This window comes from Bombina bombina, chromosome 2 (genome assembly GCF_027579735.1).
Source record: "Bombina bombina isolate aBomBom1 chromosome 2, aBomBom1.pri, whole genome shotgun sequence".
NCBI lineage: Eukaryota > Metazoa > Chordata > Amphibia > Anura > Bombinatoridae > Bombina > Bombina bombina.
Window position 1 is genome coordinate 478,034,128 of NC_069500.1, and position 19,891 is coordinate 478,054,018.

The following is a 19,891-nucleotide window of genomic DNA, read 5'->3' on the forward strand; positions in this document are numbered from 1 at the left end:
ATTGTCTAAAATCCAAGTCTGTCAAAAAATTTAAATAAGGGGGCAGCCTGCAGAGTCTTAGAAACAACGTAATAACAGTGTAATAATATAACTATGTTGGTTATAAAAAACTGGGGAATTGATAATAAAGGGATTATCTATTTTTTTTAACAATAAAAATTCTGGTGTAGACTGTCCCTTTAAGTAAGTTCTAACATCTCATGAGTGTTTCCACTGACACAGAGGGTTCTGGGTAAGGATATGCAAATGAGCTCCACAATTCCGCACATTTTTGCTTCTATCATCCATTTTTAACACATATACAGTGCAATGCTGCTTCAGAGACTATAAAAAGGAAGAGAAAACAGCTGTTTTATTCTTGTCATAATATGTCAGCACATGAAGGATATTACTGCATAGAGAAGTTTGTATAGGGTACCCTAACAAGTCTCAAAATAAATTAATACATAAGGAAAACTCTTCTCCACACTAACTACACATATCCCCTCTAACACATCTATACGTACAAACACAATACGGACTAGATTATGAGTGGAGCACTATTTATCGTTCCTGCTCAGACGTTAACTCTGCTAGAAGTAAGCTTTTTGCGCGTGTCAGGTAGCGTGCATATTACAAGTTGAAAGTAAAAAGTTTTCGCACAAGCGGTAAACCAACGCACGCAAAAAGCCCAACTTAGAATATTGCGACTGTGTTAACGTATTTCCCCATAGACTTCAATGGAGTGCGTAAAGTGGAAAAAAACTAACATGCTTACTTGCTCGCAAACCTGCTCGCTTTTAGCCAAGTGCGCTAACCCGTCATGAAATATGAATATTTCACATTCCATTGTTCTTCACATAGCAAAATATGTTCTATTTATTCTTAAATAAATATTTCTATATATATCTGATGGTTTTTACTAAAATATATATCTATACCTATATAGCTATATAATTATATATAGGTATTGATATATACAGATATATATAGGAAGATCTATTTAAAAATACTTAGAACATTGGAATGTGAAATATTCATAGTACATACACAGTTAAACACTTTATTAAATTTAAATATTGAATTAATATCATTTTACATGTTTTTATCTGCTTGACTGCAAAGGGCTCCACTGCACTTATATATACAGTATATGTCTATATACAGTATGTATATATACTCCCGAATTCTGTAGCACTGGGTAGATGAGAGGTACACATAATAACGCTACTTCATGGTAAAGAATAAAAATAGTACAGATTAATAAAACAGACTAATCAAAACAAATGCAAGAGGAGAAGGGCTTAGTATCTATTTCAGCTTCTGTTTGCAGCATTTATAATACATTTAAAGGAACAGTGCACCTTGTAATGGCAACATTTCTCCAGTCTTCCAATAATCATATCTGAATGTTATTAGAACAGCTTGATCCATTGTTTACTGCAATAGTTTTTAATAGCCAAACTTCATAACTTTCCTTACTTGAAGAACCCAGTTTAGTTTTGAGTCTAAAGAAGACAGGGATTGGCACTGTCATTTTATTAACAAAATCTCTATTGTGTTGCTTCAACAGAAAAAAAAAATTAGAATTAGGGAGAGATTTGTGGCAAGGTGAGGCTTGTGAAGCCTTTCATGTGCTATTTTTTAGTTTTCTGGACTGGAAATCCATAAATTAACATCAACAACAGAAAAACAAAAACAAAAAACAAGCAGGAAAAGGGGAAATAAATAAATGTATATTGTGAAGCTGTTTTACTATGCATAATTAAGCAATTGATGTTACAACCTCAAAATGTTTACTGCCCCTTTAATATACTACATTCTAACAAAAAATGATTGCCTCCAAGTGGTGTCTAACAACGATTCCTCTGTAATGATTCTAGTTGTGACAGGATGACTCAGTTGCAGAGCAGGGAGGAGACAGGCTGACTAAGTACAGAATTAAATACAATGAAGTTATTAATATAGACATATAATTTAAGATTATTTAACATTTCTGTAACTATATACACACAAGGTTAAGAAATAACCAGACGATTTCAGAAGCTACCCAGACTTAATTTAATTTAAAGTTTAAAACAAGATAGGATAATGTACACTTTAATACTAAAGACAGGGCATCCAGAGGGCAAGGCAGGAGAATGGTGAAAGTCCATGGAGAGTCAAGGCCAGAGAATGTATAGAAGGTCAGAACAAAGAGTAATCCAATATCCTATTTGCATGTTTGAGTTCATGCGGCATATTTTGCTTTCCTGAGTACCATTTGAAGAGCCATTCATTTTAGAGTGATCTTCATGACTAGTTTATTCCAAAGTTTATTCCAAAGATTCCACTTATTGGCTGCATTGTTGCCGCCTCTCTGAAAGGGTCTAACTCATTTTCATATATTTACTCAAAATTCTCTGATCTGGTTGAAACAATCTTAGCAAGGGTCATCTCATTTGTTTGGATGTGCATGTATGCTATACAATGATCTATCTATCTAGCTTTCTCTCTGTCTTTCTGTCTATCTATTAATCTATCTACGAAAGACAATTTTACACTTTTCAAATATCAACTTGAATATACTGTTACCCACAGATATCTTTTTCTTTCTTTATGCAGGTCTGGGATGAAGCTAATGTCCATGCTCACCTTCTGGCTGAGGCACCTGGTTCAGTATATATCTCTCCATTTGATCATCCTCTGCTCTGGTGAGTATATTGGTTAGTATGTAAAGTAAGACTGTCATATTATCTACACTTCTCAGTCTTGCTTTTATTTAATAAAACAGTTTACGTAGGTACTGTGCTGGAAAACAATAAGCCCACAAGGCAAACTATTCATTTGGAATTTTATTTCCTTATGTTTTATGCAGCTACTGTTTTTTCTTTCCTCTCAGGGAAGGTCATTCCAGCCTTATATCTGAATTGAAGGATTCCCTTGGCTACCAGAAACCAGGTGCTTTAGTGGTCTCGGTAGGCGGAGGGGGCTTGCTATCTGGCTTGGCTGAAGGTATGTCTAAAGTGGGCTGGTCTGATGTGCCCATTATTGCCATGGAGACAGATGGAGCTCATTGCCTGAATGCAGCTATTCAAGCAGGAAAACAGGTCACCCTTCCAGACATTACTAGGTGAGGATGGAACTGCTATATCAGAATTTGGTTTGCAGATGATATAGGGTGAGGCTGAGGGAAACGTTTTTTGGTTCTCCAGGAGATAACTCTTACATTTTGCTAAATGGTAAATAAATTGGTGGTTTTAATCTACTGCCAATAGATTCTGCCTATGGTGTGCAAAAGACTGGTAAAAGCCCTAAATTTCATATAACACAGCCATAATTTACAGCATGCATATGCTAATTTGCTTGTCTAAAACAGATTATGAAACCTATTTCAAATTAAAAATAAGACACCAAAATACCATGGCACCCCAGATCAGGTTTGCTAGACATGCAAAAAAACAAACCATTTGCTCAATCTTTATTTCAAACCCTTTATTAACACTATTAACACCATCCCCTATAAAAGCACATTGCTAATTGTATACTGTGGGTATAATACATCAAAGTGTGAATGAGAGACAACAGGAGTTCCTCAGTGATAGTGAGGGGGATGTTAGACCATCAACATTCATACCCCAGACCATGGAAAATAGCCAGGAACAGGTTTTTCGGTTAGACCCGAAAGGAGTAGAAGGAGGCGGAGACATAGACCAAGGAGGAAAGGGAAGGGCCAGGGCACAGCCAAAAAGAAATGCACGCAACAAATACAAAATATGACTGTCATTAATTTATCTGAAACTGTACTAACAGACCCACAGATTGAAGTGCTCAGTCTGGGCTTGGGCTTCGTTCCAACCAATAAATTTGATTTATTTGAAACTATTGTTGACATAAATAGACTGGTTAGGGACCTGACCCTGAAAAAGTTCTTTTGGGGATCTAGTAACCAAGAGGAAGGGTTGGAAAATCAAACTAGTACTGATTCACAGGAAACTAATGAGGTTCTCACCAATATCACTGACATTATAGATTTCAAAGAAGGGATTGATTATTTGACCTTACATGAGTTAGGGACTTTAAGTTCCCACTCAGATTTCCCTGTTAAGAGGAAACACACAGGGTTTAGGCCCCAATCTATCTTTTACCCCACTAGAACCAGAGGACCCTTTATTGAAGCCTTTCATCGTAGGGTTGAGGAGGATCTGGTTAAACTCTCAGAACAGAGTAATAAGATAACACATAACCTGAGCCCAACCCAAAGATTGGCATTAGAACAGCTAGGGAAGAATGAAGACATAGTCATCAAACAAGCGGACAAGGGGGGCTGCATAGTGGTGATGGGGAGAGATAAATATGTTGGAGAGGCCTTGAGGCAGTTGACAGACACCCTGGTTTATAAAGAACTTAGCTATAACCCAACGGAAAGATTTGGGATTGAATTGAGACATCTTTTGGATGATGGTCTGATGAGGGGGCATATTGACCAAGAGACATTTGATTATTTGATGGTACTTAAACCTGTCATCCCTATTTTTCATCACCTCCCCAAGGTCCATAAGACCTTGGAGGAGGTGAAGGGTAGACCAATTGTCTCAGGCATAGGGTCACTTTTTGAAAAACTTTCAGGTTGGATTGAGTCCCTTTTGCAACCAGTCATTCACTTTTTGCCATCTTATCTGAAAGATACCACGCATCTCATAAAAGCAATGGATAGTGTCATATGGGAGGAAAATTGTACATGGTTAACAGTTGATGTGGTTGGCCTCTACTCGGCCATTCCCCATGAATTCGGCATTGAAGCCGTGAGGTACATGCTACGAAATTTTAGCAATTACCATGAGGATTTAATTGAATTTATTGTTGAGGCCCTTACTTTCCTCCTGACACATAATTATTTCAAGTTTGAGCATACTTTTTACCTCCAAAGACGCGGGACAGCGATGGGAGCTAAATTTGCCCCATCATATGCCAACCTATTCATGGGTTGGTGGGAACTGTCCCACGTCTTTGGAGATAATAACCCATTCAGAGATAGGATTAGATCCTATAAACATTTTATAGATGATCTCCTTTTTATCTGGGTGGGGGAGATTGCTGAGATGCAAGACTTTTTGATTTACCTCAATTCTAACAGGGTAGGTTTGGAATTCACTGCCCAAACAGGGACAAGTACAATACCATACCTGGATGTGGAACTTAGGGGGGATCCTCTAAATGGCAAGGTCTCTACATCCCTATATTGTAAGCCTATTACCTCCAACTCCTTGCTTCATGCTAGGAGTAACCATCCCCGTCATACGGGGTTTGGGGTGGCCAAGGGGCAGTTCATGAGACTAAAGCGGAACTGCTCCCTGGAAGAAGATTTTGCAAAGGAGAGTGAGACACTAAGTTGTCTCCTCTCTGAGAGAGGTTACTCACGCAAAGTCATCAATAGAGCCCATTTGGAGGTAACTAGGATGAGTAGAAGTGAGATATTAAGGGGGAACACCAGGCAAAGGAATGGCTATGATTTAACTAGACCTACTCTGGTTACTACCTATAGCCCGCAGTTTAAAGATATTACCAGCATTGTCAGAAAACATCTACCTATACTTACAGCTGAGGACAGCTTGAGGGACTATGTGTCCAAAGGGTGCAATTTTGTCTCTAAGAGAGCATGCACAATTGGCAATTTGGTGGCACCAAGCGTACTAAGGGATAAAGAGAGGGCCAACAGCAGTTGGCTAAGTGTGAAAGGGCACTTTAAATGCCACTTCTCTAAATGCATAGCCTGTCAGTACAGCAGAGTGACGTCCACCTTCCAGTCAGCAACAACCAATCGGGTTTTCAATCTGTCAAATTGCACAAATTGTAGAACCCCTTTTGTTGTATACATGGTAGATTGCTCCCAGTGTAACGGACAGTATATAGGGTGTACCACAAGGGAGGTGCGCTCCAGGATCAGAGAGCATCTAAATGATATCTCTCATGATAAAGACAGCTCAGGCCTCTCACAACACTTTATCTCTGTGCATGGGGGCGATGTTACGTCGCTCTCATGGCAGGTTATAGAATGTGTACGAACACCCCCTAGAGGGGGAGACAGAGCAGCACGCCTGATGCTGCGTGAAGCCTTTTGGATCTTCAAAATGAAGACAAGAAGGCCACAGGGCTTCAATATAGAGGGGGATATGATAAATTTCTGGAAGAGATAGTGGTTTTCCCTTTTTCTCTATTGAAATTATAGGGTCCCCTATTTGATCAGTACAGCAGTGATTGCCTACTCATAAAAAATATACACATATATATGGTGCTGAAATATGAAATCCCAGGATATTAGATGTCAGACATGTATATTTTGCTAGTTAAAGAGGATAATTGAGTTTTAATTATATATTAGTTGATGTTGGACAAATAAATACTCAACAATGGGCTAAATGTCATTAGCCCTTATGTTTTTTCAATTATACATACAGGCTTAGAACTAGCGGAGAAAATATGCACATGTGGTAATATGAGCATTAATTATATATAAAAGCATCTAAAATAAAATCCTTTATTTAAACCAACTAATGGGGTAGAGCAAACATAAAAGTAACAAGTAGCTGACCAACTAGGGGTTAATCTTAATAGACTGAGGAACCAATAGGAAATTACCATCAGGTTTAAGAGGCAGGAAGGAGGGGTAACAGGTCATGTTCATGATTAAGGGATTAACCGAAACATGTAGGACAGACCAGTTCCTGAAAATGTTCTGCCTATCTTTTTGATTTTAACTTCTCTGTTGCCTACTAAGATGTTTTAATCTACATATGGATATTAAAATCATGTATGCTTACTTTGGAGGATCGCAGTGTACTTCTTTTTGTTTGATTGTTCTATAATACATCAAACAAACTAATGCTGTATAGCCTATTTAAACCTTGAAGGACTCATCTGTATGACATTATTTGTCTTGACTCATAAAGGAATCTATTGGTAAGGCTGTAAACAAGAGATTAAGGATGGTACGAGAGTGAAGGAATCAATTAACTACACATAGAGCAGCTTGGTTACTATAGGACTTCCTGTGATACTGACATTTTCTCTTCTTGGGCAAAGGATCATACACTTTAGAGTAGAGAGTGAAGATTCTTACTTATTACTGGGGACACAAGTGACACAGACATTTACGTATTTTTTTCAGCCACACTATTAATTAATAGATTTGTCTTGCCATTTTTTTTGTAGTATTGCTAAATGTCTAGGTGCAAAAACAGTGTGTGAGAGAGCTCTGGAGTATGCAAGAGAGCGCAAAGTCATCTCCTTGACTGTGGATGATAGAGAAGTAGTTCTGGCAATTGAGAGATTTTTGGGTAAGTGATAAACATAGATTTATTCTGCATTATCTCCTGTTCTTTTCACTCTCATCCTCTCACTTTCCATCTCTGTGACTTGTCTGTCAGCATATAGTTGTTTCCAGATCAAGACATTATTCATCTCTATTTAGACGTTATTAGATAGCTGACATGTCTTCCAGACCTCTTCCCTTACAGACCTCAATAACATATTCCTGGACATTCCAACTCCCTTACTGTTACCAGATGCAGGTGTATGACTCACCTTTTCACAATATTGATTAGTCACAACTTTACCACACAAATAATTAGCCCAACCTTTAGACAAAATATCTGGAGGGCAATGGTAATACTGTTTTGAACCCAGGAAAAGATGGGTAATTATCTTTCATTTACAACAATGTGCACTTGTTATTAAAGGATATAGTCTTTTAGACTGGTTTCTGTTTTTGAATTTATCTTGGGAAAATGTCCCTTTAAGGAAATGTTCCTTTAAGACCTTCACCTTTTCCACACCAAAATCCTCAAAATTATGCTCATATAGTATTCACATATATTGTTTAAATCACAGAACTTCACTATTGTTTGTACCTCTCTCCCTTAATTTTGAGGATTCCGGTGTGGAAAAGGTGAAGGTCTTAAAGGAACATTTAAACATTTAAAGAAAGATTTCCTTAAAGGGACATTTTCCCAAGATAACGTCAACAACAGAAACCAGTCTAAAAGACTATCGACTAGATTACGAGTTTTGCGTTATGAGCGGCTCGGTGCTAACTTGCAAGTTATTGCCACCGCTCACGTCCCTATAGCGCTGCTATTACAGGTTTTCATAAACCCGGCGTTAGCAGCCAATATAGCAGCGTTGAGCAAAATTGAGCTCCATACCGCACTCAAGTACCAGCGATTTCCCCATAGACATCAATGGGGAGAGCCGGCTAAAAAAAAGCCTAACACCTGCAATAAAGGAGCGTAAAGCTCCGTAACGCAGCCCCATTGATTGCTATGGAGAAAGAAAATTTATGTTTACACCTAACACCCTAACATGAACCCAGAGTCTAAACACCCCTAATCTGCCACCCCCGACATCGCCGCCACCTACCTACACTTATAAACCCCTAATCTGCTGCCCCTGACATCGCCGACACCTACATTACAGTTATTAACCCCTTATCTGCCGCCCCCGACATCGCCGCCACCTACCTTCACTTATTAACCCCTAATCTGCCACCCCCAATGTCGCCGACACCTACCTACATTTATTAACCCCTAATCTGCCACCCCCAATGTCGCCGACACCTACCTACATTTTTTAACCCCTAATCTGCCACCCCCAATGTCACCGCCACCTACCTACATTTATTAACCCCTAATCTGCTGTCCCTAACATCGCCGCAACCTACTAACCTACTAACTTCCTAGCTAAAATAAATACAACATTCAACAGGATTTGCAGTCTGCACGCTGGATCACAAATTGCACTCAATATCACTTTGAAGGATTAATATTGTTGACAGTTCTATTATAGCCTTATGTTCCAAACAATGTATCAGTGTTGATGCAATAATGTATATATTTTATATTTTGTGTCTCTTATCAGTCCTTACGGTGTGGCAATCAGATATACTGAAAAATGTAATGTGCCGTTTACTTCCAGCACTATTACAAAGTATTGTTACCTTGTTCTGTTGACTCTGCTTCACGGGTTGATAACAAGACTTCTTGTAAGCAGGTATGGAGACACTCCCCTGTCTCCGGTTAGAAGGAAATCCAATAAACAACAATGACGAATGGGTCTGCTACAAAGAAAAGGAAGCCGCAACAAGTGATGCAGGTAAAAGCAGACTTTATTTAAAGTCTAAACATTCATGAAGGGTACATACAAGCTCCGGAGTTCCTAGCTCACTCCAGAGCTTGTATGTACCCTTCATGAATGTTTAGACTTTAAATAAAGTCTGCTTTTACCTGCATCGCTTGTTGCAGCTTCCTTTTCTTTGTAGCAGACCCATTTGTCATTGTTGTAAAATAAATATAAATTTACCTGTAAAATAAAACCTAACCTGTCTTACACTAACACCTAACCTTACACTACAATTAAATAAATTACATTAATTAAATACAATTAACACAATTACAAAAACAAACAAACACTAAATTACACAAAATAAAAAAGAAATTATCAAATATTTAAACGTATTACACCTAAACTAAACTGCCAATAGCCCTTAAAAGAGCCTTTTGCGGGGCATTGACCTAAAGAAATCAGCTCTTTTACCTGTAAAAAAATAATACAAACAACCCCCCAACAGTAAAACCCACCACCCACACAACCAACCCCCCAAATAAAATCCTTTCTAAAAACTATTGCCCTGAAAAGGGCATTTGTATGGGCATTGCCCTTAAAAGGGCATTTAGCTCTTTTTCTGCCCAAAACCTAAGCTAAAAATAAAACCCACACAATAAACCCTTAAAAAAAACTAACACTAACCCCTAAAGATCCACTTACAGTTTTTGAAGACCGGACATCCATCCTCAACGAAGCGGCAGAAGTCCTCAGCGAAGCCGGCAGAAGTCCTCATCCAAGCGGGCCGAAGTCTTCATCCAAGTGGGCCAAAGTCTTCATCCAAGACGGCAGAAGTCTTCATCCAAGCGGGCCGATGTCTTCATCCAAGCCGGCAGAAGCCTTCATCCAGACAGAATCTTCTATCTTCATCCATCCGGCACGGAGCGGCTCCATCTTCAAGACATCCGGCGCGGAGCATGCTCTTCTGACGACGGCTAACGAAGAATGAAGGTTCCTTTAAGGGACGTCATCCAAAATGGCGTCCCTTGAATTCCGATTGGCTGATAGAATTCTATCAGCCAATTGGAATTAAAGGTGAAAAAATCCTATTGGCTGATGCAATCACACATAATCAGGTAGGTTCACAGACCACCAACTACTCACATTGTACTTGATAAACCTACAGTACTCCCTCATGCCACTATTTATTTTACCTACAGATGACATTCACACAAATTTACATGTTCAGTGCTTTGTGAATCCAGCTACTGGTCTATTGTATTCTTCTTGTAAATTCCAATAATCACAGACCATTAACTCACCATCCATAACTCTTTTCATGACCTTGAACTTCAATCTTCTCTACACAGTAAAAGATAACATTCTTTACCAAGCTTCCTATAGGACCAACATGATCATCTACTCCTTTCAAAAACATTTATCACTTCCTTACATGTGTTCAGTTCTCACCACAGCAATGTCAATTAATCAGAACACAACCACACCTCTTCTACCTTTCTCATCATGCTGTTTTAGTCTACAGAAAAAACAAAATTTTCTTATCACAAACTCTCCTGCCTTTTTCTTCATGCTGCACAACACCAACCTTGTCATATTAACCCCTAAACCTCCGCACTCCCGCATCTCAAACGCTAGTTAAATATTATTAACTCTTAATCTGCTGTCCCTAACATCACCACAACCTACATTGCTGTTATTAACCCCTAATCTGCTGCCCCCCAAATTGCTGCCACTATACTAAAGTTATTAACCCCTAAACCAAACCCTAAGTCTAACCCTAACCCTAACACCCACTAACTGTAATTTAAATTATTCCAAATAAAAATTACAATTGCTACCTAAATAATTCCTATTTAAAACTAAATACTTACCTGTAAAATAAAACCTAACCTGTCTTACACTAACACCTAACCTTACACTACAATTAACTAAATTACAAAAAAAAAATCACACTAAATTACACAAAATAAAAAAGAAATGATCAAATATTTAAAATAATTACACCTAATCTAATAGTCCTATGAAAATAAAAAAGCCCCCACAAAATAAAAAACACACTAGCCTAAACTAAACTGCCAATAGCCCTTAAAGGGACAGTATACACTCATTTTCATATAACTGCATGTAATAGACACTACTATAAAGAATAAGATGCACAGATACTGATATAAAAATCCAGTATAAAATGGTTTAAAAACGTACTTAGAAGCTTTCAGTTTAACTCTGTTGAAAAGGCAGTTGGAAAGCCCACTGCAAGTGGGAAATAAGACACTCCCCCCCTCCCCCTTCTTTTGCATATGAAAAGACCCTTTACACAAACAGGAGCAAGCTGGAGAAGGTAGCTGACGGTATTCAAATAAAACTTTGGGGCTTGGTTAGGAGTCTGAAAATCAGAGCAATGTTATTTAAAAATAAGCAAATCTATACATTTAAAAAAAAAAAAAAAACTTTATGGGCTTTATAAATAGATCATCTACAAAACATTTATGAAAAGAAAAAATGAGTGTATAATGGCCCTTTAAAAGGGCCTTTTGCGGGGCATTGCCCCAAAGAAATCGACTCTTTTACCTGTAAAAAAAACATACAAACAACCCCCCAACAGTAAAACCCACCACCCACACAACCAAACCCCCCAAATAAAATCCTATCTAAAAAACCTAAACTCCCCATTGCCCTGAAAAGGGCATTTGTATGGGCATTGCCCTTAAAAGGACATTTAGCTCTTTTTCAGCCCAAACCCTAATCTAAAAATAAAACCCACTCAATAAACCCTTAAAGGGACAGTTTACTCAAAAATGTTCTCCCCTTTAATTTGTTTCCAATGATCCACTTTATCTGCTGGAGTGTATTAAATTGTTTACAAGTATTTCTATTACCCTTATATTGGCATTTGAAATAGATTATTTAGCCTGTGGTATCCCCACCTATCCTGAAAGTTTTTGGCCTCGAGGCCAAGCTGTGTTAACACAGCTAGTAGAAGAAATTACACTCCCAGTGGGTTATAGAAGAGATAAGATAATAAAATGTTAATTTTCCATTGTTCTCTCCAAGTATTGGTGATTGGTTTATGGACAGATATAAGATAAATAAGCATGCATGTGTACACAATGTGATAAAGTAATGAGATCTGATTATACCTACAAGCTCAACCCATTTTATTAGGTTGTGACTTCAAAACACAAAATCAGCTATTTCATATACAAAAATAAGCCTTAAAAAAGCAAATCTCATACTCTTTATACTCTGCAGCTAGTAAAATAAGTAATTGGAAACACATTAAGGGAAAAACAATTTTATAGTATACTTTCCCTTTAAAAAAACCTAACACTAACCCCCGAAGATCCACTTACAGTTTTAAAAACCGGACATCCATCCTCAACGAAGCTGGGAGAAGTCTTTTTGCAAACCTGTAATAGCAGCGCTATAGGGAGGTGAGCGGTGGAAATAACTTGCAAGTTAGCACTGAGCCGCTCATAACGCAAAACTTGTAATCTGGCTGTATGTTTCTTATAGATTTGCTTGTGTTTACTAAGTCCAAATGTAGAGCATATGTAACTCAGGGGCACTAGAGCTATTCAGAACCCACACCAGAGAAAATAAAGCCAAAATACACAGTTACTACAAAGTATCCAACTTTATCAAAGTAGTTTGTATCATAGACAGAGCTTTTCTAAAGAATGAATAAAGTTATTTGTGAATCTCTTTATTGAAAACTAGATAATTATTGTCCCAATATAGGTATATGTTAAAAGTACTGATGCTTTGCTATATTTTTGCCTTCTAGAGCATCAAACAATTTTTTTTCAATACAAGGGGTCGATCCGATAAAAATCGTTGCCCGCAAAAGTCGGCGACGCCAATATTTGCGCGGGTTTGGTATCCTATATACGGCGTAACCTAGAAGTTACGCGCGTATATTTCTGCCGTCGCCCGTAGTTTTTTGGGCCATAGGCAGGTATACCAAACCCGCGCAATTTGGTATCCAATATACAGCGTAAGGACTTAGGTGGCGAAAATGGAGAAATCTTACTCCATTTTCACCTCGCCAAAAAAAGCAGCCGTAAGAAGCTTTACGCTGACTATTGGAGCCCCGTAACTCCCTAAACTGGCTGCTAAAATAAACCTAACACCTAACGCATGCGCAATGTCTATCTCCCTGTCAACCGCGATCTTCTAAAATAAACCTAACACCTAACGCATGCGCAATGTCTATCTCCCTGTCATCCGCGATCCCCCGCCGCAATCCCTAATAAAGTATTTAACCCCTAAACCGCCGCCATCTACATAAACTAACCCCCTACTGTGAGCCCCTAAAACCGCCACCATCTAACTGATCTATCCCCTAATGTGAACCCCTAAAACCGCCACCATCTAACTGATCTATCCCCTAATGTGAACCCCTTACACCGCCGCCATCTATATTAAAATTATTAACCCCTAATTTAATCTACCTACCCCGCCGCCAGCTATATTATCTATATTAACCCTAAGTATATTATAGTTAATATAGTTATTACATTATATATATTAACTATATTAACCCTAATTATATTAGGGTTAATATAGTTACTATAGTATTTATATTAACTATATTAACTCTATCTAACCCTAACACCCCTAACTAAATTCTTATTAAATAAATCTAATTCATATTATAAACTAAAATATTCCTATTTAAATCTAAATACTTACCTATAAAATAAACCCTAAGATAGCTACAATATAATTAATAATTAAATTATAGCTATGTTAGGGTTTATATTTATTTTACAGGTAAATTGTTAATTATTTTAACTAGGTATAATAGCTATTAAATAATTACTACCTATTTAATAGCTACCTAGTTAAAATAATTACCCAATTACCTGTAAAATAAATCCTAACCTAAGTTACAAATACACCTACACTATCAATAAATTAAATAAACTACAAATATCTATCTAAAAATACAATTAAATAAACTAAACTAAATTACAAAAAATAACAAACACTAAATTACAAAAAATAAAAAAAAGATTACAAGATTTTTAAGCTAATTACACCTATTCTAAGCCCCCTAATAAAATAATAAAGCCCCGCAAAATAAAAAAATTCCCTACCCTATTCTAAATTAAAAAAAGTTCAAAGCTCTTTTACCTTACCAGCCCTTAAAAGGGCCTTTTGTGGGGGCATGCCCCAAAGAAAACTGCTCTTTTGCCTGCAAAAAAACACACAATACCACCCCCCAACATTACAACCCACCACCCACATACCCCTAATCTAACCCAAACCCCCCTTAAATAAACCTAACACTACCCCCCTGAAGATCTCCCTACCTTGTCTTCACCACACCGGGTCGAACTCCTCATCCGATCCGGGCGATGTGTTCCAGCAAGCGACAGAGAGTCTTCTTCCATCCGGGCGATGTGTTCCAGCAAGCGGCAGAGAGTCTTCTTCCATCGGCGATGTCTTCAAGCAAATCGGCATCTTCAATCTTCTTCCTTCGCTCCTCCGCCGCGGAGCATCCTTCCAGCACGACGACTTCCCGACGAATGAGGTTCCTTTAAATTGGTTCAGCCAATCGGATTGAACTTGAATCTGATTGGCTGATTCAATCAGCCAATCATATTTTTCTACCTTAATTCCGATTGGCTGATAGAATCCTATCAGCCAATCGGAATTCGACGGACGCCATCTTGGATGACGTCATTTAAAGGAACCTCATTCGTCGGGAAGTCGTCATGCCGGAAGGATGCTCCGCGGCGGAGGAGCGAAGGAAGAAGATTGAAGATGCCGATTTGCTTGAAGACATCGCCGATGGAAGAAGACTCTCTGCCGCTTGCTGGAACACATCGCCCGGATGGAAGAAGACTCTCTGCCGCTTGCTGGAACACATCGCCCGGATCGGATGAGGAGTTCGACCCGGTGTGGTGAAGACAAGGTAGGGAGATCTTCAGGGGGGTAGTGTTAGGTTTATTTAAGGGGGGTTTGGGTTAGATTAGGGGTATGTGGGTGGTGGGTTGTAATGTTGGGGGGTGGTATTGTGTTTTTTTTTGCAGGCAAAAGAGCAGTTTTCTTTGGGGCATGCCCCCACAAAAGGCCCTTTTAAGGGCTGGTAAGGTAAAAGAGCTTTGAACTTTTTTTAATTTAGAATCGGGTAGGGAATTTTTTTATTTTGGGGGGCTTTATTATTTTATTAGGGGGCTTAGAATAGGTGTAATTAGCTTAAAAATCTTGTAATCTTTTTTTTATTTTTTGTAATTTAGTTTAGTTTATTTAATTGTATTTTTAGATAGATATTTGTAGTTTATTTAATTTATTGATAGTGTAGGTGTATTTGTAACTTAGGTTAGGATTTATTTTACAGGTAATTGGGTAATTATTTTAACTAGGTAGCTATTAAATAGGTAATAACTATTTAATAGCTAGTATACCTAGTTAAAATAATTAACAATTTACCTGTAAAATAAATATAAACCCTAACATAGCTATAATGTAATTATTAATTATATTGTAGCTATCTTAGGGTTTATTTTATAGGTAAGTATTTAGATTTAAATAGGAATATTTTAATTAATAATATTAATATTAGATTTATTTTAATAAGAGTTTAGTTAGGATGTTAGAGTTAGATAGGGTTATTATACTTAATATATATATAATATAATAACGATATTAACTATATTAACCCTAATATAATTAGGGTTAATATAGTTAATATATATAATATAATAACTATATTAACTATATTAACCCTAATATAATTAGGGTTAATATAGTTAATATAGCTGGCGGCGGTGTAGGGGGATTAGATTAGGGGTTAATACATTTATTATAGGTGGCCGCAGTGTAGGGGGATTAGATTGTAGGCAAAAGAGCAGTTTACTTTGTGACAAAACCCCGCCAAAAGCCCTTTTAAGGGCTGGCAAAAGAGCTGTTACTTTGGGGCAATGCCACGCAAAAAGCCCTTTTCAGGGCTATTTGTAGGGTTAGACTTAGGTTTAGTGGTAGGGATAGTTTAGTATTTTAGGGGTTAAATAATTTAATATAGATGGCGGCGGGGTAGGGGGATTAGATTAGGGGTTAATAATTTTAAAATAGCGGCAGGGTAGGGGCTCACTTTAGGGGGTAGGTAAAGTAGATGGCGGCGGTGTTAGGGGCTCACTTTAGGGGGTTATAGATTTAATATAGCTGGTGGCGGTTTAGGGGTTAATAACTATATTAGGTAGCGGCAGTTTAGGGGTTAATACATATTTTATTGTTAGGCTAGTGAGGGGGGATAGCGGATAGAGGGTTAGACGTGTCGGGCTATGTTAGGGAGGCGTGTTAGACAGTGCGGGTGATTTAGACTTTAGTCAGGTTTTGTAGGCGCCGGCAGTTTCTAACGTGCCGCAAGTCACTGGCGACGCCAGAAATTTGTACTTGCGCAGATTTCTGGACATCGCTGGTTTGTCAGACTTACGGCATGTTAGCATCTGACGGCGACATATATGGGATAGCTCGAGTTGCGAGCTGAAACTGCGGGCGACGCGGGTTACCTCGCTTGCGCCGCAAACTACGATCTATATCGGATCGCGCCCTAGATTTCCAATTGAAAGTTTTTAAAGTTAGCAGTCGCTCTCATACAGTGTAAACATTTGGCGTGGTATCACAAACCCCTATCTTTCATATGCACATTAAAGATAACAACAGGTATGTGAATGATGGTATTAAAGGGACATTAAACACTAAATAAATGCTAGATAGAATAATGCATTCAAAGAAAAGATTAGTCTGAGAATAAAATGTAGATGCATTTTTTAAACTTTCATTAGCTGTTTAAATAGAGAGAATATAAGTATAAAGTTTTAGTGCCTATAAACAATGGGAACTGCCCTGTTGTAACTTAGGTTACTTTCTCTGCTTTGGCCAATTCGGATCAGTTATACATTGGTCACTAGTGTGTGCAGCCAATGGCTGTGTGGAATATAACAGTGTTCAGCACTTTCATTTCTAACAGGAACTTAAAAGCTCACAATTTCAGAATGGAATTAAAAGAAAGGGGGGCAAAATAAATAATGAAAGTATATTGCAGAGTTGTTTTTATATATACAGTTTATTATTTTATATTACAATCTCAAAGTGTGTGATGCCCCTTTAAGGCTCAGGGAAGTTACATCAATGGCATTGATGGAAAAATATTCAACTTTTTTGTTCTTTGTTTGTGGTTCATGAGTCTTGGCACTTTTAGTTGTAAATTTGTGTTTTTCAGTCAAACTGGACAAAAGAGCATAAAGTTGTCTCATTCTTCTGCCCTAGGAAATTATTTAACAAACAGCATATAATGTGCTAGTAAACTTTCAGAAAGGCAGTAAGGATATCACCCATAGCCCTTGAGCAAGATTAGAAGCTTGTTGCTTTAGGTGTTGGCAAGAGGCAGAATTTTAGGGTAGTGAAACAAATGTAGTAACAAGTCTGTCGGCAGACAGAATTTACTTTGGCTACATTCCAAAGGTCAAATGCCAACATTAGACTTGCGAAATTTCAAAATTTCATAATAGAAAAATACATAAACCCAAACAGTGGAGTAACTCCACTCCAAGAACAAAGGCAGATTACAAGCGTTGCTTTTGCTCGTGTGCAAACACCGCCATAAGTAAAACTTTTAACCTGAGGGTTAGCGTGCATATTAAAAGTTGAAAGTAAAATGCTTGTGCGTGAGTGAAAGCTGACGTGCACTTACTTCAGGACTTCAGATATCACAACTGCGCTAACTTTTTCTCCCCATAGACTTCAATGGAGAGCGCAAACTGTAACAAAACCTAAAACTTATTGGTTGTGCGCTGACCCGATGGGAATTAAACTTGCAGCGCTAACCCAAAGGTAGTTAGGACTATTTTACATTCCAATGTTCTATACCTAGAATAAATATATATTTTTCTATATATATATCTAATGTATTATTTTTGTAAAATAAATATCTACACCTATATATATATATATATATATATATATATATATAAATTTATATAGGCAGGGCTTTAAATTTCCAATGGTCTACTAGTCCCAGACGACTTTGAAAATGCAGCGGGTGATTTAGAAATGTGACTTTTCCTATCTTTAACATTGAGCAGACTAATAACTTTTTCCCTCTTGGCAAGTAGCTTTTAACCCCTGACTAGTAAACCATAGTGATATTTTTCAACTCCTGTATATAGGTATAGGTATAAAGATATATATATATATATATGAATATATATTTAAAAATACATACAACATTTTCCCCTATGTGAATAACATTTGAATGTAAAATATTCACTGTACATACACATTAAAACACATTATTCATTATTAAAATTTAATTAAAATGATTTTTCATATTTTCAGGTATTTGAGTTGAAAGGACTCTAAAGTATATATACATATGTATATAGAATAGAAGAGAGATGCACTCCTAACGTACAATTAAATCAAATGCCCTGGGTGCAGCAAACACATAAGAAAAAGATAACAAGCGCACCATTTTGGGTCCGAAAACGTTCACTGATTAAAGTGAAATGACATTTCAAAAGTTCCCTTGGAGAGCGCTTGTTATCTTTTTCTTACATATGTATATATGTGTATACACAAATAAACACATAAATACACATGTATACACACACACATATATATATACATACACATATTTAGACATGTATATTTATATATACATTATAGCCATTTCACCTCAAATACCTTGTCATATAATCTACCTTTCAACCCTATATATTTATATATATATATATATATATATATATATATATATATATATATACCTGTATATATATTTAAAACAATTTATCGTAATGTATTTATGGTTTTTATCCCAAACCCTATATACGAGGACTTCAATCGTACTAACCTGAAGACTTAACTTAGTTTGTGTAGTCTCGTTTACTTTCAATTTGTAATATCAGTGCAAGTTAGCATGTGCTTACTTTAGAGCACCACTTGTATTCTAGCCCTTACTTGGGAATGAATTGAAATTTAAAGGGACATGAAACTCCAAATTTTTCTTTCAATATTCAGACAAGCACACCTGGGTAGGTTCAAGAGCTAGCTGCTGATTGTTGGGTGCACATATGACTCTTGTAATTGGCTAACCCAGTGTGTTCAGCTAGCTCCCAGTAGTGCATGGCTGCTCATTCAACAAAGGATACAAAAGAGAATGAAGCAAATTTGATAATATAAATAAACTGGAGAGTTGTTTAATTGTATGCTTTATCTGAAAGAATAAACAGTTGCATGCAATGAAATGGAATATTTGTTCATCAAACCTATATCTAACAGTAGAAACAGGGTCATACTGAAGCTCACACACCTCCAGTTACTTCCTTTACTGCAGTTAATTCATGTCTTAACCTGAAGTTAATGGGACAGTCAACACCAAAATTGTTATTGTTTAAAAAGGTAGATAACGCCTTTACTACACATTCCCCAGCTTTGCACAACCAACATTGTTATATTAAAGAGACAGTATACACCAATTTTAATAAAACTGCATGTAATAGACACTACTATAAAGAAGAATAAGCACATATACTGATCTAAAAATGCAGTATAAACACTTTTAAAAACTGACATAAAAGCAGCCAGTTTAGCACTATTAATGGGACTACCAGTGAAAGGGGTTGGGAAAACAAGAATAACACAAACAGGATCCAGCAGGAGTCTGTAAACACGCGTATACATCTGACACTGTGGGGTTTGGTTAGGAGTCTGAAAATCAGCACAATGTTATTAAAAAATAAGCAAAACTATACATTTTTATAAAAACCCTACCAGATGGGCTATATAAATGGATCATCTACAAAAC

General features: G+C 37.2%; 1 protein-coding gene across 4 annotated transcripts in view; it reads left to right on the forward strand.

The window, feature by feature from the left end:
* Positions 1-19,891, forward strand: part of LOC128649089 (serine dehydratase-like) — a 151,604-nt gene that overhangs the window by 122,888 nt on the left and 8,825 nt on the right. For all 4 annotated transcript variants that reach the window (XM_053702150.1, XM_053702152.1, XM_053702148.1 and 1 more), the window contains 3 exons: positions 2,584-2,672; positions 2,861-3,091; positions 7,171-7,295. In XM_053702150.1, the coding sequence (XP_053558125.1) occupies positions 2,584-2,672; positions 2,861-3,091; positions 7,171-7,295 (445 nt within the window). The remainder of the gene's footprint in view (positions 1-2,583; positions 2,673-2,860; positions 3,092-7,170; positions 7,296-19,891) is intronic.